General features: G+C 36.3%; 1 protein-coding gene and 1 long non-coding RNA gene across 2 annotated transcripts in view; both read right to left on the bottom strand.

Annotated features, from left to right (window-relative positions):
• Positions 1-5192: 5192 nt before the first annotated feature.
• Positions 5193-6033, bottom strand: LOC307133345. The gene is made up of 4 exons (XR_013817429.1): positions 5901-6033; positions 5702-5796; positions 5501-5610; positions 5193-5417 (listed from the first exon to the last, which is right to left on the bottom strand). It is a non-coding gene; the product is annotated as an uncharacterized lncRNA (long non-coding RNA).
• A 2607-nt stretch (positions 6034-8640) lies between these two features.
• LOC307133319 (NACHT, LRR and PYD domains-containing protein 3-like) overlaps positions 8641-24040 on the bottom strand; it is a 96946-nt gene continuing 81546 nt past the window's right edge. Inside the window, exons 11-14 of the mRNA XM_079828324.1 lie at positions 18065-18238; positions 16621-16794; positions 12203-12376; positions 8641-10295 (exon numbers count right to left, since the gene is read on the bottom strand). Coding sequence (XP_079684450.1) covers positions 10289-10295; positions 12203-12376; positions 16621-16794; positions 18065-18238 — 529 coding nt within the window. The 3' untranslated portion in view covers positions 8641-10288. The remainder of the gene's footprint in view (positions 10296-12202; positions 12377-16620; positions 16795-18064; positions 18239-24040) is intronic.

The raw sequence follows: 24040 nt of genomic DNA, 5'->3' as shown, positions 1-24040 counted from the left end.
TTACCGTTATAATGGAGAAACACATGAGGAAATGAACATCAGAGATAAGCTGTTGTGATACCACTTCTCTCCAGGAAACCTTTAAAGATCTTTATGTGAGGTGATGTTAAAGTCACCAAAGTACCATAAAGGCAGCAGACAGGTCCAGTAGGATAATGACGGATGATCTGTGTGTGAGTGTGGTAGAGAAGTGGATGATGATGCTTCACACTTTATCAGTCAAATAAGTGGCCGTCATCAGCAGTCAGAGAAGAAGTGGGAGAAGATGGAGGAGGATAGAGAGGAGAATGTGGTGAAGAGTTTTCAGCTGTCTGAAGTGTGTCTGATTGTGTTCTGGTAGTAAGAGACCTTTGGCAGCAGAAACACTATATATAGTTGCCGCATGAGGATGGTCGTATTTGGGGCTCTGTGGATCTGAAAGATTGAGATGTGCTGATCTAGAGTTTCAGAGGAGATCTCAACTCTATTATTTATAGAGCACATTTGGAACAAAAATGCTTTAAAACACACAATCACAACATAATAAAGCTTAATATAGACTTGAGAATGAAAGCATGAAAGAGTCAGCAGTGAACCAGACGTCACCATCAGACGATATATTACACAAGTATTGCATCATGTTTATTGCACTAGTCAGTGTCAGTAATCAGCCTTACACACTTCATCACACACACACACGAGCTGATTCATGACTGCTGTTTGTGTGTGTGATCTGTGTTTGTTAGGATTGTGTGTCCTCTAAAAAACGCTGGGTTGCCAAATAACCCAAATTGAGTTAATTTTAACCCTGTATTTTTTTGAGTGTACCATTCAGATTGCCTTTAAAAGTCCAATTCAGTACTGCAAGCTAGACACAGGAATAATATGCAGAATTATAATTGGATTAATTTCATTGTGGTTGGATGATCATAGCACCCCTCCAAATTGGCTCCAAATAGTCTGTGATCAGTGTTATCCCTACAATACAGGAGCAGTGATTCTTTCCCCTATAACATTAAGCCACTCAACCTTCAATAATAGTATTGTAACTCGAAATATACTGCGTATCTGGAAACAGATAAAAAAAACACTTCAAGGCTTTCCCTTTCGTTTTTAACCCCCATCACTAAGAATCCATCATTTAAACCTTCAACATTGGACAGGACCTTTATGCAATGGAAAGAAATGGGTCTATGTACTATTGTGGACCTTTTCATCGATGGAGTTCTGGCATCCTTTAGTCAGCTGCAAAAGAAATTTAAACTTCCCCAAAATAATTTTTTTAGATTTCCACAGATTAGGAATTATATACATGCGCATATACCTTCTTCGGATAATACGTCACCCTCAATTATTGATAAGTGTCTTGATCAATGTAAAGGAAGTAAAAAAGCATAACCAATAATTTATGATCTGCTGCAATCTTGTAATTCCCCCTCTACTAGATTTATTAAGGAAGACTGGGAGAAAGAACTCGGAGTGGAAATTTCTGAGGAAATATGGCAAAAGAGTCTAAAGGATATTAATGAACATTCTATCAATTCTAGACACTGCCTTATTCAGTTTAAGGTCATTCACAGACTACATTATTCAAAAAAAGAAACTGCACAGAATTTTTCCAAATGTCTCACCTCTTTGTGACAAATGTAATTCTGTAGATCCAAATGTGTCCCATTGTTTTATTTTTTGCTCAAGAACACAGAGTTACTGGAATGGAATTTTTGATGAGCTTTCAGAAATTTTTAGGGTACAAATGCAGCCTGACCCAGCATTGATCATTCTTGGACTTTCTGAACATGGGCATCCATTATCAAGAGGACAACACAAACTGCTTGCATCCAGTGTAACTACAGCTAAGAAATTACTACTATTGTTCTGGAAGAAGGAGGAGGTACCTACGGTCAAGTTATGGCTTAGAGAGATGACTTCCAAAATTTGCTACTGTTTGAATGGCAAAATTGAGCAGTTTGACAAAATCTGGCGCTCTTTTCTGTTATCTTGATGGAAACCTTATGGACTAACGCATCATTTCATATTGTAATATGTCATATTCTTTCACCATATTTAACAATTTAATGTAAACAGGTCTGGTAAGGGATGGTTATGTGTTTTTTTGTTTTTGTTTTTTTTACTCTTGTATCCTTGTATTTGCAATCCTTCTTTAAAATCTGTCTTTAATAAAACTTATTCGATACAGAATTATAATTGAATTGAATTGACATGTTCTTCATACAGACACTGAAACTTCAGCAGATTTGATCTGATCTGCTTTGGACCAGTTGAACGTCACAAGTGAAATATTAACAGAGTCATGAACAGAAGATTAAAATAATAATTAAAGAGGTAAAGCTATAAGAGCTGGTACAAAGAATAGAATAAAACCGAGATCATAGAATTGAGACAGTAGATCATATACTGTAGTTAGTTTGAAATAGATAAACATCACATATAAACATCAATCTAGTTATTTCGATCTACTGTAGTTAATCTTGACACATAGATAAACCTCACATAGAAAGATCAATCTATCTAGTTATTTCTTTCTATCTATCCATCCAGACAGAAATGTTTCTAAGATCAGTTGATGTGTGTTTTCCTTAAGTTTCACTGGTTTGTCCAGAACAGTCACTCTTCATGATTTGATCTCTGACTGTTGAATTGACTTATAATAGAATACAGTCAATAATTTATATAGAAGATTTAATTTGGAGTTACCAACACTGCATGAAAAGTGGGATTTTCGACCCCGTAAATGCCTGTAGACTCCCGGAAATCTCCCTAATTTTCGGCAGTTTTCGACAATTTAGAGGCAGCGAACGTCGCGTATTTAGCATATGAATAGCAGCGAAACCAGAGAGTCAACGGCCTGACTTGAATTTACTCACTCAGTATTGGCTGAGGCCACTACTTTTAAACAAGAAAAATTCCTCGTGATTGGTTGGCAGATCATTGCAAACCAATCATTATTGGTCCCCCTGGGGCCTGTTTCAGAAAGGAGGTTCAACCAACTCTGAGTTTAAAGCTGAACTCTGAGTTGACTTACTCTGAGATGGGAAACTTTGAGTTTTGGGTTTCAGAACAGCTGAATTGAGGTTGTTCAATTAACTCTTGAGTAGACTGACTCTGAGTTAAGCTCATGCACTCCAACTATGAAAAGCCACGATCAATGGAGCTCCGAAATTACGATTCACCATGGCAACAGCACCCAACAAAAAGACGTTTGCATACTTCCGGGTCAATACACAAGTTTAATTCTTAATTATTTTAATTAAGTTTAATTTTCATGGTATCCAAAAGGCAAACAAAGAATGTGGCAGCAGCTAAAAAAAATAATTAAAAAAAACATAATTCAATCAGGAAAAGCTTTAAGCATAAAATGTTCATGGGTGTTGGTTTAATGACTTTACAAACATTTGACATATTAATTAAATATCATTCAGTGTCCAATGTGCACCAGCTTTTCCCACATAGACCCTTTTCACAGTGATGACGTGTTTTAATGGTCATCAATATCGTAAATCCTGCAACGTTTTTAAAAAAAATTTTTTTATGTATGTACATTTATAACACTAATACTTTGTATTATATTACTTTTGCATCAAATTACAAAAATCAAGTTACCGCTGCTGTGAGAGTGTTTCTAATACAGTGTCTATGGCAGTGATAGTTAAAATTAACACCTTTCTCTCTTTTCACTGCAGTTATCAATCTTAATTTTTCCATCTTGTTGAAAGTTGTTAAATCACTATTGTGGAGTTTTTCTTTTGCTATTGGAGCAAATGGGGACACAAAAATATATATTTAATGTATTCTCTCATTCACCGCTATAAAAGTTAACCCTATGACGACTTCAGCTTCGGAAACCCAGAAATGTGAAAAGGGTCTATGCTCTTTTCACATAATGAAATGTTCTCTGATCCCACTTGTTACATTTATTAATCAGGGTAATAACATTAAACAGTTTACTTCTACTCAGGCCAGCCAAACACCAGCACCACTGACAGATGAAGAGGAGATGGAGGAAGAATATTAACATCCAACAGGAAAAAGAATAAAGTATTTGTAGGAAATAAAGATGACTATAAAATTGTAAATAAATGTATTTAACAGCTGTGGTGGTGGTTATGGCATATATCTCGTATACCATCTGGCATTCTTCCATTCCATACAGTAATCAGTTTTCAGAAAGTGTGATGATGGGTATATGAGTGTCATCAATGCATCCAACCACTGGAAATCCTAAAGGAAATTCTAATTATTAGGATACTTCTAGAGGATTATCAAGTGAACGTCAGGATCCTGTATAAAAGGACATGCCATTTTTGTCACTTTGACAGTGTCCTCATGATGAAAATACGAGCAATGAATGTTCCTGCAAAGAATGCTTTTCTTACTTTGTATTTTTGTCAAGTGGCAGATAATTTAATTTGTTTTAAGTAAACTTTGCTTACTTTAGATTTAGATTCAATTTATAATTTTTTTTATATTTATACTTGAAATAAGACCAAAATACTAAGTAAGAAAAGCATTTGTGGCGTTTGAATGAATGAATAAAGTATTTAAACACTGCTGGTGCTTTAAAAAGGGGGAGGAGAACGAAACAAACTCTGGGTTTACCAAAGAAAACCTGCTCCTGACCAGGTTAGGTTCACAGAGTAAGTGACCCTGGTAACTGACTCTGAGTATAAGTTACCTCTCTTTCAGAAACGGGCTTGACTTACCCTGCTTTCTCAGGTTTGACATACCTCCCATTCTGAAACAGAAAACCCAGAGTTTCCCTTATTTCAGGGTTAACCTACTCAGAGTTTTCACTTAACCTCCTTTCTGAAACGGGCCCCAGGCTCATTATAAATGTAAACCCCAATAATAATAATAATAATAATAATAAATATATATATAATAAATATATAATTTATGTTGTAATAATTTATGTTTTATATTAATGTTATTGTGCTATGAAGTATTCATACCATCAAGGAATATATGGGAAAATGATACGGACCGTGCCGTTTATTCAAAGAAAGAGCTTCATTTATAAACACAGCTGTTCATTCAAAGAAAGAGCTTAATTTATAAACACACAGCTGTTCATTCAAAGAAAGAGCTTAATTTATAAACACACAGCTGTTCATTCAAAGAAAGAGCTTAATTTATAAACACACAGCTGTTCATTCAAAGAAAGAGCTTAATTTATAAACATACAGCTGTTTATTCAAAGAAAGAGCTTTATTGTTAAACACACAACAACAGTGCAGCAGTAATGTCTCGAAATGTAATGTAAAGTTCGGAGAGCTCCAGGCTGCGAGAGGGCGGTGATCGCACAATCCATCCAGACACAACGTCAACAAAGCCGTCTTCCTCGTCAGACATGAGTTCAATGGTCGCGGACTTCCAAATGTCCACCTCATCCTCAGCCAGCACACTCTCGCTTCCAGCAACTGTAATACAATCCATAAAGACAATAAGCAACCTGAAAAATACTCACATTGACAAAAAACGGATCTAATATAATAAATCTTACCCTTTTTCTTCTTGATCGACTCCGAGCTAAACTTTCTGCCTGCTATGTAAGTTCAGGTTGTTTGTATCTGAAGCTCCGGCGTGTCGATTCATAATACGTCTTACAGGCAGCTGGAAAACAATTACATGAGACTGGTATTAATAAAAACAGTCACGGTAAAATTAAACAAGGAATGAGAAAAACATTAGAAGTTATACTTACACACAATTTCATCGTGATCAGCGGTTAAATCTGGACTCGCGGAAATCGTTCCAAGCAGATAAGAGCTCACGGCTTCGTTATGAGGCGAGGATAGTCTGTGTAAACAAAATGTGCAGTTTTAAGCTCGGATCTATTAACGCATCCATTTCCTTATACAGCTGAATAAAAGCATATTCTTTAAATCGTAACGTTACATTACCCATGCTGTGGTTCATAGCGCCTGCAGTTTGCCTCAGAGTTGTGAAGACGAAGACAGCCTCCTGAAAATGAGTCCAAAAAGTTGGTCACGTCCATGCAGAGATTGAGTTGAAGACGGCGTCCTGTCATTGTTGATCACGAAAAAGGAAAGCAGCAAAAACATAGGAAATGTAAAAAAAAAAAAAAAGTTTAAAGCTCGTCTTCTACGCGTCATGGCCATGACCTCGCATGTTATTGGACTAGGGCTCTACTATGGAACGCGCCCGGTGCCAAATCTCTTTATACGAAATTTATACGTGACTTTTGACCGTGTCCACACGCACTGTTTGTCCGTGTCAATGCAGCAATTTTTTACGTGTTTCTTTTGTATGTGTAGACACGCACATTCTGGTCATGTAACAGGCATACACGCACAGTTTTAACATGTTAAGAAGACACATTTGAATGTGTTTCTTAACGCGCACATTCTGTACATGTCGAAGTGTAATATTTTTTTTTTTAAAGCAGACTTACCTTTAGATGTAGCCTAGGCTACATACATATTAATATAAGATATTAATTAATTGCTTAACTGACTACTGTGCTAGAGTAAAGTAGCCTAATGTTACAATGTATATTAAGTAAATGCTTAATATTATACAATTATTATAATTTATCTATATGGGTTATTGTTTGTTTTTTAAAGTTAGGCTATATATAATTTCTAAAAGTATATATAGGCTAATTTACACAGCACATATTTATAACTGAAAACACACACACACACAACTTTATTCACTTTCACATAATAATGTTTTTGTAATTTGGTGTTTAGTTTGTTGTATAGTTTGTTTATACTGTTCTGTCTCTGTTTTGTTCCCAGGAACATCTGATGAGTGCGATAATAAAATGACTTCATTATATTTAATATATGTTTTGATATTCATTTTATTTATATTATTAATATTTTATTTACCCATAAACGTGTCTTTAGGAAGCCATAAGTTATAGAGACAAGAATAACTTTTGCCATTTAAATGCCACATTAATTTACTGAGGACCCATACAGCCAATGATCATGTGTGAAAACACTTATAAATAAATTGATCACTTAGAAATCAAAACTAAGGTTTGAGAAAGAAAGAATATGCATACAACAAAATATATTGTTTCATAGCAGCTTCAGTAACAAGTTCAAAACAAATTCTGCTGTAAACCGGCTCTAACAAGCCAATATAGTGTCAATATTCAGCTCACGTGACTTCAGTGTTGATTCAGTTCAGTTGATTTCAGTTCAACTGTAAAATTCCTCAGTTGTGCATATTTGTGTGTAGTTAGATATATGCAAAAACAACATTTTTGGAAGAGTTAAAATAGTTTTGCACAAAGTGTTGCTTTTGCAAGCGATGTCTGATGTTTTGCATGTTGTGTGTTTTGTGTGTAGAGTTACAAGAAATGGAGTCATATTTTCAGAAATTGTGTGTAAGCAATTAGATAAAACTGTAAATGAATCCAGTTTATTTTAGTTCAGGACTCATAGTCCAGGTGTTAGTAATATGTGCTTAATCTTTGTTCCAGGCAACAATTTTTTAACTCACGATTAACTAGATTAAGGCCTACTCTTGGCATAATTTAAACCCTGTCCAGGAAACCACCTCTTGAAAATCTGCATTGATAATTCATAAAATGTGGTGTGAGCTCAATTTAAATGACAATTACAGAAAAACCCAATCTGACTTAACTATTAACACACAAACTTGTACTTTTCACATTTATGATTAATAGCCATTTAGAAATCGTTCAATTTTTCATTATCAAATCATTAATTTTGGTATGTAAACTGTATGCTTTACTTGATTTATTTGTGTGCTTTGGTTCATTGTCTTGTTGCATCACATAACCTCTCTAAAGGTTGAAGACATGAACTGCTGTCCTGTATTTTTTTTTACATAACATTGGTTATTGCTAATGACATACAGAGTAATTAATCTACACTGTGAGCCCGGACAAGTTGAAACTACTTAAAAAATTGGAGCAAACTGGTTGCCCTAAAAATGTAGTAATGTGAACTAAAACGAGTACATTTAACTTAAATTTAAGTTAACATTTTAACTTAAACTTTAAACTTGTTTTAGTCAAAAAAATTCAGAACCTAGATAAAACTCCCCCTGCAGCTACTCTGATTTGCATTTGTGTAGCTCACAGCATGTTCATTTACATGATAAAGCCTCCCCTAGAATTAAGGGGAGGGGGGGTCATGGGGGGACAACTGCCAAGCAAGGCCCACGTCAATTTCCGACAATTTACGGCAGTTTTCGGTGTTGCCTGCAAATTGCCGTGCACAGTCGTAAACCTGAAGTTTCACGGCAATCTACAGTGCCACATACTGACGAAAGTCCCACTTTTCATGCAGTGCAATAAATGAAAGACAACATATGGAATGTATATTCTGCCACTCTAAATGAAAATAAAAACTTTATAAACTGAAAAAACTCCAGAGAAGAATGAATTGAATAAGAGAAGAATTAATTGAATAAGAGAAGAATGATTTTAATTAGAGAAGAATGAATTGGAGGAGAATAATTAGAAAATATTAATTGAATTAGAGATGAATTAGAGAAGAGCGCTCCTGCGATGGCTTCATTGGTGTATTTATTATGAATGAATAATAAAAGCATATGCATATAACTAATGCTCAGCACATTACATTATCAACACATGTACACTTTTTTGTACAGTAATGATTGGCAGTAAACATAAGAGACTTCAAACTGTTTTCATCACATAAAATAAATGCTCAGAACACTTTTTTTACATAATGTACAAATAAGCAATTAAACATTTTTTAGCAATATTAAGCTGGGCATACACGGTGCAATTTTCGTCCGATTTCGAGCCGAATTCTGACTTGTGCGACTCTTTTTTTGGGTCGGGCCGATTTTCAGCTTTATTGTGCGTCGTTTGTCGTGAGGTGTTCGTGCAGTGTACAGGGGGAAATTAGACGTGATAAACCTCTCACGATCGGCAGTCGGATGGTCGAATGAATTACTGGCATGTCAGAAATTCTGGTTGCTCCTCGTGAGGTTATTAAACAACTGAAGCAGAGCTACGAACTGATTGCCATATTTCTCATCACTGCGCCTGCGTAAAAGCAGAAGTTGAACCATTTCATCTTTAATGCAGCAAGAAAGAAAACGAAAAGAGGGAGATCTTTAAGTTCTGTAGGCAGTTATCAAATAGCAGCAATTTAGCAAACTGTTGCTTGCCTCCAGTTCGTGTTGTAAAATGGATAATCTAAGACATTCAAACCACCGTGTTTAGCCTATCAGTGCCTCTTTTATTCATTTAACTTTGAACATTAATTTACTTGTTTTACTTTCATAAATTATTTTATTTACTATTATTTAATTTTATTATCATGGGAAAAATGTGAACCGTTGTCCATCATTTGACAAAAAAAAGAATGACAAAATGTCACAGCACAATATAGATTTTTTTTCTTTTCGTTTTAAATCATGAAGGCGAGTCAGTGGATATCACGCAAAAACGCAATGTGTGCGAAAGTCGTTGAAAGTGAAAGTAAAATCTGACGAGCTCTCTGCGCATATTCTCACAGAGACAAGATACATCTTCTTTAAAATATGCTGATTGTATGTCTTAATTTATACTCTTAATATTTCTCTTGTGTCCCATATTGTGAAACAAATTAGAAGAGAAGTATAGGCCCATTTTGTGTTAAACAAGTTGTTTTTGAAATAAAGCTGCATATACTTTCTGATAATAATACTGATATTATTGCAGTGTTCTGACATATTATAGACTGGTAATCATTTTAATTATAGGCCTATAATTCCTTGTTTAATTGGGCAAAATGTATTTAAATAATGAGGAGTAAGCTAATCTATCTATTATTTTATTATGCAGAGTATCATGCATTGATGCGTTATAAAATTAGCGCGGGGGCAAATTAAATATAATATCATTTTAATAATAAAAGTAGGCCTACCCTAATTATAATGTTCATTTATATACATAAATTGTAAATGCTAAATGCTCTTGATATCGATAGCTGATGCATTTGATAGGCTATCTCTCTATTATAGGTTTTTTCGCGCATATTTCACTCGTACAGTGTGAGCAGACAAGTCGCGCTCGACGATCGGACCGCACAGTGTGAGCACATAAATTGTGAGCTTTGGCTTTACATCGCATGCGATCTACTCGTACAGTGTGAGTAGATAACCTTGCTGAAATCACACAGAAATCGCACAGTGTATGCCCAGCTTTAAACAAACACATGTGTGTGTGATGATCACTATGGGTTTGTGTCTGTTGATTCTGTTGAATGTGATGTGTCTGTAGTGGCTCTTTATTCTCCATCAGCTGATCCAGAGAAGGTCAGACTAACATCTAAAACCTGTAAGTAAAATACAGACAGTCAAATGTGTGTGACATTATTGCATTATACACTTTATAACAACTAAAAGAAACTACATTTACTATTAAGTGAGAGATTATAATATAACACTGTGACACAAGATTGTTAAAGCGGTTTTTAAAAATTCAGATTTTAATTTTGCATCCAAATCACCATGAATGATGACCCTTGACCCTTATCTATAATCCTGTATGAATGTCCTCATTCTGTCATTGGGTCAGTTTTATTTATGACAAAGAAAGTAGTGATAAATAGTTATTTATTCAATTGAATTAAATATTTATTTGTTAAAGGTCCCGTTTTTCGTGTTTTTTTGAAGCTTTGATTGTGTTTACAGTGTGCAATATAACATGTGTTCATGTTTTGCGTGTAAAAAAAACACAGTATTTTTCACACAATTTACTCATCTGTATTCCGCTGTTTTCACTGTCCTCAAAACGGCTTGAAAGATTTCCCTGTTCTATGAAGTCCCTCCTTCAGAAATACGTAACGAGTTCTGATTGTGCCAGCGGTTCCCGTGTTGTGATTGGACAGCAGGTTAGCGCACGCAGAGCGCACGTTACCGGAAAGGTCACGCCTCTCACCATAACGGGGATGCATGCGCTCAATGATCTCTCAGTGCAGCGGCCCTGGGAAAGCCAAACAAAGGTGACTTGACTCCGGGATGAAAATAACAGCGTCTCGACGACATGGCAACAAACAAACTATACGAACGCAACCGAACGCAACACTTCCTATTCTCCACGCGGGAGCAGCAAGACCACGCCCCCTTTTTCGCGTGTTCTTGTGGGCGGAGGTTAGCCGACAAACTGCTCTACTGACGTCATTAAAGCAGGAAATACAGGATGTAGAACAAACCGGCCGTTCGCTGTAGGCTTTGAAAGGGAACTTCTGTTAAATAAAATATCTCGCTTGGCATTGAACTTTGAGCTTTATAATTTTACAGGTATTATAAATGCTCTAACAGCAACATTACACACTAACTAAAGTTTGAAAAATGGGATCACGAAGAACAGGACCTTTAATATACTATAAACTATTATATTAAATAAATAAATGAATATAACTCTTATTAAACATGTTTATAGTGTGTAAGTCACCATTAGCAGTAAAGTAACCTCAGAAGAAGAAACTAAATTAACTTTCAATTAAAATATTAAAGCTGCAAGAAGCGATGAAAGGGCCCTCGCACATGCACCACCACCCAGTGGCCTCAGGAAAACAGCGAATAGTGGGCGACATGCATTTAAGTGGGTCAATATAGGAGAAATATGGCAAACTCGCTTCAATGTGCCACACTTCCTGCTGCCAGCAGGTGGAGCTTTGACTATAACTGAATATTGGCATGTAGATGTCTTCAGGCCAGGACTCTTATCAAACATGTGAAGTTTGGGGCAGATTGGACATTGTATGCCTGAGTTACAACAATTTCCTGTTTCTTGGCGAAACATCGAACTTTGTCAGGCCACCACGGACACGGCCTACAGGGAAAACTCAAGATCTTCGCAATTTAACGTTGCAAAGGCCTTTAGATTAGACTGACAAAATTTGATGATGATCTGATTAAATCTCTAGGCAGCTGTTACATGTGTCTACCGAATTTCATACCTGTATGTGGAACGTAGCGGGAGGGGCACTTCGTTGAAATTTTGTAGGTGGCGCTATCGAGCCATTTTGCCAAATGTAAATGTAAATGTACAAATGTAAATTTTCGCCACTTCTGATGCATGTGCAAAGTTTTGTGAGTTTTCTAGTGTGTTTAGGCCACAAAAAAGCGATTCATTTGGGAGACTAATAATAATAATAATAAACAAAGCAATTCCAATAGGGTCCTCACACCATCGGTGCTCAGGCCCTAATGAACAGTTTTAATCATCACTACTCACCAAATCTTCTCCAGTTTATAATGTGGATCTTCCTTCAGATCAGAGACTAGCTTCACACCTGAGTCTCTTAGATTATTTCCAGACAGATCCAGTTCTCTCAGGTGTGAGGGGTTTGATCTCAGAGCTGATGCCAGAGCAGCACAACCGTCATCTGTAACACCACAATCACTCAACCTGTAGAGAAAAATGACACTCTTTAGTCTCTTAGTTCAGGATCTACAGCTCAGATAAGCAGGAACTTCACAATCAGAAAGAGAGACTTAATCCACAGCACCATTAACAAGTCCAGTCTAAGGTTCAGACCCGCTTCTACATGATGCTTGGGTGGGTTAGTTTGAAAAATGGAAGAATCTTATTTTATCTGGGTACCTCAAAGCGATAGAGCCAGTCCTAGACCTATTATGATCAAGCTCCTTAATTTCCAGGACAAAGTGAAAATTATTCGCATTGCGAGAGAGAAAAAGAAGCTCGAGTACAACGGGACATGCGTATATATCTATCCGGACTTCAGCGCTGACCTGATGAAGAAGCGCAGGAGCTTTGATCCTGTTAAACGGAAGCTTCGCGAACTTAATATGAAATACTATCTTAGATATCCTTGCACGTTGTGTGTTTTTGTTGATGGCAAACAGCAGCGTTTTAGCTGCCACAAAGATGCTGAAGCTGTCTACATGTCACCTTAGACTTCACCAGAATAATTTAATGTTTGTCTGATGAGAGGCTTGATTTTTCGGATAACTGAAGTTTGTCAGTAGCATGATTATTATTATTGTGTGGAGGTAGTTTTTGTGATGTGAAATACTCTTTTGGAGCATTGGATTCTGTATTACCTCACACAGAGCTACTGTGTTTAATTTATTATTATTGCTGTTTGAGTTGAGTTGATGAGACGGTTTTTGACCTATATTATTTGGTTTACTCACTGGAATGCCCTGGAACATGGTCTCTGGGGCAGCTGGGTTAGTCTTGAAGGGTGTCATGTTTTTATGTTTATATGTTTTGTATTTAAATGTCCTGTCTGTTTGTTTTGTTGTGATCAGTTTATTTGATGAATTCTTGGATTCAGTTATTTTTGTTCTTATATTTGACCAGTGACAGTATCATTGTTAGTTATTTTCCAAGCTGGATAAAGTTAAGGGATTAAAAATCATTCACTTGAATATTAGAAGTCTGGTGTGTAAAATTGACTTACTTTGTGTATGGGTTGATTTAAATAAGCCTGATATTATCACTCTTTCCGAAACATGGCTCAATAGCAATGTTTCGGATAATGAAATTAACTTAACCAATTATGTTGTTTACAGATCGGATAGGTGCTCCAGGGGTGGAGGTGTGGCTGTATATGTTTCTACAGGTCTTGTTTCTGAATTAATTATACCTTCGATTGATCCTTTATATTTTGAATGTATTTTTGTTAAGGTGGTTTTCCACTTAAATAAATGTATAACCATCGGGAGCATATACAGGCCACCCTCTTCACCAGTGGAGTCCTTTAACTGCCTGATATCCACTATTAATTCAGTTTTTGGTAAAAATGAGTTAATCTTATTAGGTGATTTCAATAAGAATTTGTTGGATATGTCATGTAATAAAGAGAAAAAATATATTTAATAATTTAAATCTTACCCAATTAATTACTGAGCCTACTAGAATTACTTCTCGTACACAATCTCTTCTTGATTGGATACTTGTCTCACACCCAAATAGATTTTTAAGGTCCGGTGTGTTGTCTGACTGCTTTAGTGATCATTCAATTATATTTTGTGTATGGAAAATTAAAGTACCTAAATTGCCACCAAAATTAATTAAAATCAGACAATATAAAAAACTGAATTTAGATTTATTTATTCATGATCTGATTTCTATAAATTGGAATAGATTTAATTTAATTCCTAATGTACAAGACGCTTGGGATTTTTTTTATACTGAGTTTATAAATGTTGTAGACAAACATGCACCTTGGAAAATTGTTAGGGTTAAGGGCAATCATCTTCCTTGGATTAATTCTGAACTTATTAGTCTCTTTAGGCAAAGGGACAAAGCATGGACAACATTTCGTCAGACAAGAAGTGATGTTGATTGGGAAGTCTATAGGCATTTAAGAAATTTGAGCAAAACAAAAACTCGAAATGCAAAGTCTAATTATTATAAAGAATGTCTTTCTTTCCATTATAAAAATCCTAAACAATTCTGGAATAAAATTAAAAACATTATTAATACATCGAATAAACATTCAGTTAATCAAATTAGAGTTAATAATAATAATAATATAATACTTCATGACTCCTTATCTATTGCGCAATAATTTAATCAGCATTTTTCTTCAGTTTCGTCTACTTTAGTGTCTGCCTCTTACTTGAATACTGATATTTGTAATGAGACTGCATCATGTAATAGCTTATTTTCATTTGAGAAAATTGCTCCTACTGATGTTCAGAGTGCTATTGATGAATTAAAAGTGACTAGTGGTGAAGGATTAGATGGAATTGAAAATAGGTATCTTAAATTAACTTCACATATTCTTATGTATCCATTAGCTGATTTATTTAATCTTTCTTTGTTACATGTGAGTTGCCGGTGATCTGGAAATGCGCACGCATTACTCCGCTTTATAAGGGAGGTGATGTACTTGATATTAATAATTATAGACCAATATCTATTATATGTTCCATATCTAAAGTTTTTGAAAAATTTATTTATAAACAACTTTCAAATTATTTATCTATCAATAATATTCTATCCTCATCTCAATCTGGTTTTAGGTCTAATCATTCCACAACTACTGCATTAATTAAGTTTACAAATGATGTGTTTTCAGCCTCAGATAATGGAAAGCTCACAGGTGCTATTTTTCTTGATTTGACTAAAGCTTTTGATTTGGTTGATCGTTACTTGCTTTTAGATAAACTTCATGCTATTGGTTGTTCAAAAAATACAATTTTGTGGTTTAATTCATATCTGCACAACAGGAAACAATGCGTTGTCCTAAATGGGAATAAATCTGATTTTCTGACTCTCCAGAGAGGTGTGCCTCAAGGTTCAGTTCTGGGACCACTTCTTTTTTCTATTTATGTTAATAATTTACCATTACTTCTTAAAAATTGTCAGGTTCAACTTTATGCGGATGATACTGTCATATATACATGTAATTCTGATCCTATACAAATTCAATTATCTCTTCAATTGGATTTTAATAGTTTACAAGACTGGCTTTTGGCTAATAAATTAGTGCTTAATAAGACCAAGTCATATACTATGATTTTTGGCTCCAGATATAAACTTAATTCTAAAAGCTGTTCTTGTGTTATATCATTTAAAGATGGTACTCCCCTGCATAGAGTTGACACTATTAAGTATCTTGGTTTATGGCTTGATTCTAAACTCTCCTTTAAACCCCACATTAATCATGTTTTACGAAAAGTCAATGTTGGAATGAGTATTTTGCATCGGTCTCGAAATTGCTTCACTTATAGTGTTCGTAAGAAACTAGTTGTTCAATTAATTTTTCCGTTTTTTGATTACTGTGATGTGGTTTATCAGACGGCATTAAAATCTGATCTTGTCTTACTTAATTCGGCATATAATAGAATTTGTAGATTCGTTTTAGGATGTTCTTTTTCCACTCACCACTGTACAATGTATGATGCACTCCAGTGGCCATCTTTGAATGTGAGAAGGCAGACTCACTGGCTCCAATTTATATTTAAATGTATTTACTTTCATTATCCTACTTATCTACAACAATACTTTGTACTCTTTTCTTCAAACTACCAAGTGAGGCATTCTGTCCAGACTTACTTTTTAGTTCCTTGTGTTAAAAAAACAATTGGTAAGAGAGCATTTATGTTTAAAGCTGTACTAGACTGGAATAATTTGCCTGTAGATATTAGATCCATTACTTCTTTTCGGTTGTTCAAACAATCTTTATTATCTTACTTTAAAGTAGATTGCACGTGCTATCATTGAAACTGTCGTTGTTATGTGTACTGTTGTTGTTGTTGTTTTTTTCCTCTCTTTTTTATTTTTTATTTTTTTATTTTTATGTATGTATTGTTAATAGTTTTGTTAATTGTAATCTTATGTTTTCTAAGTTGTAATTGTATTTCATTGTAAGGACCCCCTCGAAAACGAGATGATACATCTCAAGGGGTTAATCCTAATAAATTCAAATAACCTCAAAATCCTAAACACATCTGTATGATATAAGCACAGTTGTCACATCTTTACATCATCCAATCGTGTTTATATTATCATTAATATTGTAAAATTATGTCAAACTTTGGAAACAATCTAATGAAGATCATCTTCAATAATCTGACAGGTCATTTTTTCCGTCTTTAGTTTTTGTTTTAATTTTGTTAATTGTTTACCACAAGAGGAAAATGGAGGTGAATGTTGAAACATTTATACAATCTTACCTCAGTTTCTCCAGTTTACAGTGAGGATCCTTCAGTCCATCAGAGAGCAGCTTCACTACTGAGTCTCCTAGTTTATTTCCAGACAGAATCAGTTTTCTCAGGTGTGATGGGTTTGATCTCAGAGCTGAAGCCAGAGCAACACAACCTTTATCTGTAACACCACAATCAATCAACCTGTAGAGAACAATGACACTCTTCAGTCTTTCAGTTCGGGATCTTACAGTAATTTTTCAGTCTCTACAATGGTAAGGCCTTTGTTTACAGCCCCGCGTGACATATTTTTATGTAAAATGCTGTATTTGATGCGATGTGTCTCCCTCTTTTGGAATCATCTCTGATCAATCTGACATCATTTTTTTTTATTGTTTCATGTACTCTATTTTGCTCTGTGTTCACAAATAGATTTACCAAATGATTCACTGATTAACCATTAAGATCAGTTGAATTAAATCATAGACAAACATATTAAGCAAGAGGCGAATTTAAAATATGATAGTAACAGGATTAGATGAGGCAGTTACTGTGAATAAAAAAATTTGTAGATGAAACACTTATTTTGTGTTTTATACTTACACAATTGAAAACACTTTTCAGAGACCAATCTACTTTGAGTGTTTAAAAAACGAGGCAAGCGGTTCACGCATTCCACGCTCCACCCCGCAGCGCAGGTATAAATAAGGAAGTGGATGCACCGCATCTTTGCTTTCTACTTCGGAGCCGAACACTGCTGTTATTCATTTTGTTGTTTTTCTACGAAGAGTGCTTATAATCAGCGTGTCTGCTCTGAAGAGGTGAGACAGCACGTGACAGCAACTTTGTCCCAAGACCACTACCACTTGGCGGGGTAATCTGCGTCTCCCCTCCCAGGCGTGTAAGTTCTCGTCCGCTCTCGCGGGCAAGATTTCACAGTCTGTGGAGAAGCTGTGTCGTCTTGGCATGCCATGGCACTCCTGCAGGTCTACCAGGCCAACGCACTCAAGGAATTACACACGGGTAGTTCCGACCCAGGGGTTATGCAGGAACTGCATACGACGACGGCCCTCGCTCTCGGGCAACGAAAGTAACCGCATGCTCCCTGGGTCAAGGGAAGTGAACACTAGTGGTCCAGAAGTGCCCCCTGTTGCTAAACCTGGCGAATGTGCGTGAGCCAAACAAAGTTCAGTTCCTCAACGCCCCTGTCTGCCAGACTGGCCTCTTTGGCAACGCCATCGAGAACTTCGCCCAGCAGTTTTAGGTGGCTCAGAAGCAGACGGAGGCGATTAAGAACATCCTGCCCCGACGACCAGCTGCTGTCTTCACTTATTCGTCGGCCACAGCGATTCCGCATACCAATGTTCATTAGCTCGTTTTTAAACACTCAAAATAGATTGGTCTCTGAAAATGGTTCATTATTGACCATATGAAGAAAATGGAGGAGGATATTGATATATTTATACAATCTTACCACAGTTTTTCCAGTTTACAGTGAGGATCCTTCAGTCCACCCGAGAGCAGCTTCGCTCCTGAGTCTCTTAGATTATTCCATGTCAGATTCAGTTCTCTCAGGTGTGAGGGGTTTGATCTCAGAGCTGAAGCCAGAGCAGCACAACCTTCATCTGTAACACCACAATCCTTTAACCTGTAGAGAAAAATGACACTCTTCAGTCTCCCAGTTCCGGCTCTACAGCTCAGATAAGCAGGAACTCTGTACCACTGTTAGGGCTGCTCGATTATGGAAAAAATCATAATCACGATTATTTTGGTCAATATTGAAATCACGATTATGTAACACGATTATTTCACATGACTTTGGGAATGTGTTGCATTTATTAAAAATACACCTTTCAACAATTCAATTGAAATTGTAACATTTGTTGTACTTTTTGAACTATTAAAATAAATAATATAACATGTATTCAAATCAAAGTATAAAAGTATTCACGTAAAAATGATAACCACAAATAAATAAGATCAACAATATGGTTCGGCTAGATATGCTTTTCAGGTACGCCTAACATTAGTTTTCAGGTACAGAAATGTATCAAATGTAAAATAACATTGCATATTTGAGTGCATAAATTAAAGATTAATCCTATTAAACTTACAAAAGCTATTCAATCAAGAGCAGTGAGTGATGTCCTTGTCTTTTGTTGTTTGACATTAAACAGACAGCAGTAAAGGCTACTGCCCCTTTAAGCGTAAAGCATGGATATGCGTCGTCTTTATCGACTGTATAAAGTTTACTCAAGGCATATACAGACTATGTCTGCTAGGATGCTCATCAAGATGGACATGTTGACATACGTTTTGTGTGAGTTTGTCCGTTCAAGAGCAAGACTTGAAAGATAACTCAATATTTGCGCACTGTGAGATGTGTGCGCGCTCTCGGATGAGTGAACACAGACACATTTTCTCACAGCGAGCGCTACTTCTCATTCGCGTCTTCTGGCACTAAACCCGGGTGATGACGTGAAAACGACTGGTCATATTCGAAAATATGGCAGCACTCGCATGCATTGAACAAAGTTTACAAAGAGAGAATTATTTGAAAAATATGAAGGAAAAAAAGGACGTTTACACGGCACCCCTGCTCTCGTCAGTTTTTGTTTCTTTATTAGATTGTCATAGGTCACTCTGTGTTTAATTTTCAAGTGGTTAAACAAATTTGTGGTGTTCCCTTGCGTTGCAGCCACTACCATGTAGCAAATCTTGCACTTAGCATGTTTCTGCTCGTCGTCTGATTCCTCGAAGCCAAACTGTTCCCAGACAACGGAGTTGGTTTTGCCTTTTTTGCTCACCAAACGCTGCTGAAACTGCCTTCCTTCTGCCATCTTTACTCGCGCCGAGTTTTTACATTCCAGCAGATGATATGCACACGAAACTCACGAACTGAGAGAGAGTTTGTGGCTTCGGGAGGAGCGGATGTGCGCGTTTCATTCAGAACGCAAGACAAAATGAGAGTGTTCTTGCAAAACTGAACATGGCAAAATAATTGTTTTTTCTCGATTGTACTATTTTGGTGATCGTTGGGAGGAAAAATCGAAATTCGATTAATTGCACAGCCCTAACCACTGTACAGAACCACTGTACCATTAACAGGTCAAGCCTAAGGTTCAGACCCGCTTCTACATGCTGATTGAGCGGGTTAGTTTCAATATCATATACATTATGATTATGCAGATTAAAATAGTTTTAGGGCTGTGTCATAATTTGTGTGCTTCGTTCATAAAATAATTCTGATTCATTGAATCCTTTGTTCTACATCACTATAGAATATCTATACATCAGTGTTTGTTTATCTGTAAAACACAATCCACTAAAAACACGCTTCTACATGCTGATTGAGCGGGTTAGTTTCAATATCATATACATTACGATTATGCAGATTAAATGTCAGTTTTAGGGCTGTGTCATAATTTGTGTGCTTCATTCATAAAATAATTCTGATTCATTGAATCCTTTGTTCTACATCACTATAGAATATCTATACATCAGTGTTTGTTTATTTGTAAAACACAATCCACTAAAAACACACTACTTCATTATACAAATGAATAACAAGATATAATCCTAAACTAAGGCAAAAATATATTAAACTAGATGACCGTATAATTCAGCAACAAAAAGCTAAATCCTTGGTGCACAGTAAATTTATAAAATCTAAAAATGTTTTATTAAATTACTATTTGTATTCTTATAAAATACATTCATGAAAAACTATTTATTTTATTATATTTAAATGTATATATGAATGTAATTAATTATACATAGGCCTACACAAATAATATAAAATTTAAAGTATATTTAAATGTATTGAGCTTTTTAATGGGGAAACACCAGATGATAGATATGACAGTTAAAGATGCATGGTGAACTGATACCAGCAGCAATTATAGAGTAAAATGTGTAAACTACAAATGTGATTTCTGTCACATTCAATCCTTCATTACGTCTCACACACTGACCTCTACAATCATCAGCTCTCACACAGACACACAAACCTCCTCAGCTGCTTTAGTAAGTGTGTCTCACACACTCTCCTGCTCACTGAAAGTTATGGGATTATGCACATGCTAAAATCATATATGTGGTGTTACATTATAGTCCACTGGAGGGAAGTTGCAGAACCCAAGTGCAGTTTATTAACAAAATCCAAACAAAAAAAAAAACACTTGGCAAAACAATAAACAAAAGACTTAGCTTTACTAAACTAAACTTGACAACAGACTTGACTGCAACAGAAACTCACCAACAGTGGTTACATTAAACAATCATTCAATACTAGAACAAGACAAATCATCTTCTTCTTCTAGTTTTACGGCGGTTGGCAACCAGCTTATTGGTGCATTACCGCCACCTTCTGCTCCTGAGTGTGAATCAGATAATAGATTTACAATAAACTTTTTCCTTACCATCATTCCCCCTTTATACATTCAAATTACCCATTCACTCATAGACATGCCCACAAACAAACAAACAAAAAAACTATTCAATTTTCCAAAATACCTAGCTCTGTTATTCTATACTCTACTTATATCCCTGTACAATACCTCTCACATTCTACCAATTCTTCTTCAAATCCTATTGAAAACCCCTTGTAGCGACTGAGACAATTCAGACACAATAATTTGTCCAATTTAACAAGTAATCCGTAGAGCTCACTCTGAAAGTCTATGGACCCATCCCCCGAAAGGGCCCTCTGGTTACAGGACACCTAGAAACTGAAAAGGTTTTACGACACCAAAGGAATGTGGCCACATGGAAAGTCCACAGGGGAAAGACACAGCCTGTGAAAGACACAGCCTGTAAAACACACGCTTTTGCCTCAAGTTATAGACAAACCGTCTATAAATGAACAAGCACCCTAGGACCTTCTATGTACACACATAACTGTCTTGTAAAGGGTCGGTTGCATTGTATGTAACTTAAAGGCCTGTTCACACCGGGACGATTTTCGCGTGCGTTTATCGCCGACGTTTAACGCCTCGTGACTAAACAATGGGCGCCAATGTGAGTGTGCACACCGACGCGTAAAACGGCAGGCATAAAAGCGTCATTTAAAAAAAAACGCCTCGGGTTCGTTTTTTTATTTTGACGCGGCACGTTAAAAACTGACAGACCAATGAGATCAGCGCTTTTGTTCACGTGCCTGGAGCTGCTGAAGTGACACTAAAACACGACTTGGTGGCGCTCAAGCACAAAATCGGTCTTGCTGAGCACACATTGATACGAAGAAGAAGTAGTAAGTAGACAAAGAAGAAGATGGGCTGCTAATGCTGCTTGCCAGTTAGCAAAGAGTGTGTGAATGGTTTTGCCATAGACATAATATATCTGTGGTTTTGGCAAGCACGTAAATACTGTCTCTCCTTTTCTTCTGTGTGACAAGCGAGTGTCAGAAGCATAAGTGCCACAGCACCATCTTGTGTACCGGGAGCGCATCTACTGAATGTGCACGTTCACTCTGCGCATCGCCAATGGAAATCGCTTGGGTGTGAACACTCAAGATGCGCCGAAAAACGTCACGAAAAACGCTGGCGATAAGCGCGTGCGATATTCGTCCCGGTGTGTACAGGCCTTAAGAATGTCTTATGAACAACTTACTATTTCAGGTAACCTTATATATGTCGTGTCTCCTATCAAATTAATGCTCGCTTCACAACTTACACTTTCATGTATGTCACGTTCTCGTAAGAGGCAATATGTGTTTGTTGCACTAATTAGAGTATAAATGAGCACAGACCCTTTTGAATCCGGTTTGAAACAAAGACCCGTAAATCTCCAGAGGAGATTTTCCCCGCTTGGAAATCCCAACAAACTCATTGGTCAAGTCTACTTCAGGAGGTGGTGACCTCCTGCAGACTTCTTAAGGAGCAAGGCACTCGTCCCTCCTCTCTCTTCTCCTGCTTCACGGACAACACGCTGTGTCTGTGGGCTCCCGCCCCGCAGGCCGTGCACATGGCAGGCCTCTACCCACACCGAGCCAAAGGCCTCACAAGGCCATGGACCAGAAGGCCCAAACTCTGCACGCCATGTGCAATTTTCTCATCCTCAATGAATTCGAAGCAACCACACAAGCTCATCATTCAAAGAAATAATTATTTTTCTGTGGCCATGAAAAATATCCTTTTCATAAGAATTAAATTAATAATCAATACTGAACGTCCTTAGGACAAACTGATTGAATGATTGTAATGTAAATGTAGCTACATCAAGTTAATCTAGTTAAATTATTCAAATATTCATAATTAATCATAATGAATAATCATAATGAGTTATGAATAATTATTAATATTTCTCCTCAGAGCTAATTCGTTACACCCTGATTCTCTTAAAAAACAAATCTGTATTCTGATCTGTGCCCCATCTTTTTGTGCTCAGTAACCTTTTTAATATGAACTCCTGCACCCCTATACCCCTCAAATTTTCTCTCTGAGTTTCATATCTTCTACAAATCATGACTGCATGCTCTTCTGATTTCTCTTCTTGACATCCCTCGCACCTTGATACAATTTTCTCCCTTTCTCCTCTCTTTTCCACCGTTCTTGCCACCATTTATTTTCTCCCATATTTTGCTTTTAACCTCTGCTTTACTAATTTTTATTTGCATTTCTGTGTTATCTTTCAATAATGTGGAAAGATAACTCTCTTTGCTAGTTTATCTGCCACCTCATTTCCCCTAATCCCTACCCCTACATGTGCTGGAACCCACATAAATATTACCTGACTTCCTTTATTAACTATATTTGTAATTAGCTGAAGTACTTCATACAGAATATCTTGTCGGCTTTATGAAAGAAATGATCTTAAGATAGCTAAAGCTGATGAAGAATCAGAGCATAGCAATGTTTTGTCCTGTCCCGTCTTTTCCACCCACCTTAATGCAATTAACATTGCCAACATTTCTACAGTATATACTCCTAATTTATCCGATGTTCTTCTATTTATACCAATTCCTTTTCCTGGTATTACCACCCCAAACCCTGTTATCTCTGTCTCTGGTTGTTTAGCACCATCCGTATAAATTGGTGTAAATTCATTATATTTTTCTCCTACTCAATAATTAAAAACTGATATTTGGCTGCAGATCCAACCACTATGCTACCATAATCCAAAACCGATCTAATCAATGCCACATATACAGGTGCAGGTCATATAATTAGAATATCATCAAAACGTTGATTTATTTCACTAATTCCATTAAAAAAGTGAAACTTGTATATTATATTCATTCATTACACACAGACTGATATATTTCAAACGTTTATTTAATTTAATTTTGATGATCAATACAGACAACTAAGGAAAATTCCAAATTCAGTACCTCAGAAAATTTGAATATTGTGAAAAGGTTCAATATTGAAGACACCTGGTGCCACACTCTAATCAGCTAACCAGCTAATCACCTGTATACTCTTTAGAGATGAGCGACTAGCTCCCCATT

The sequence above is a fragment of the Gobio gobio genome (genome assembly GCF_949357685.1).
Source record: "Gobio gobio genome assembly, chromosome: 11".
NCBI lineage: Eukaryota > Metazoa > Chordata > Actinopteri > Cypriniformes > Gobionidae > Gobio > Gobio gobio.
The sequence above is the reverse complement of the archived record's forward strand: the minus strand, read 5'-3'. Positions and strand labels throughout refer to the sequence as shown.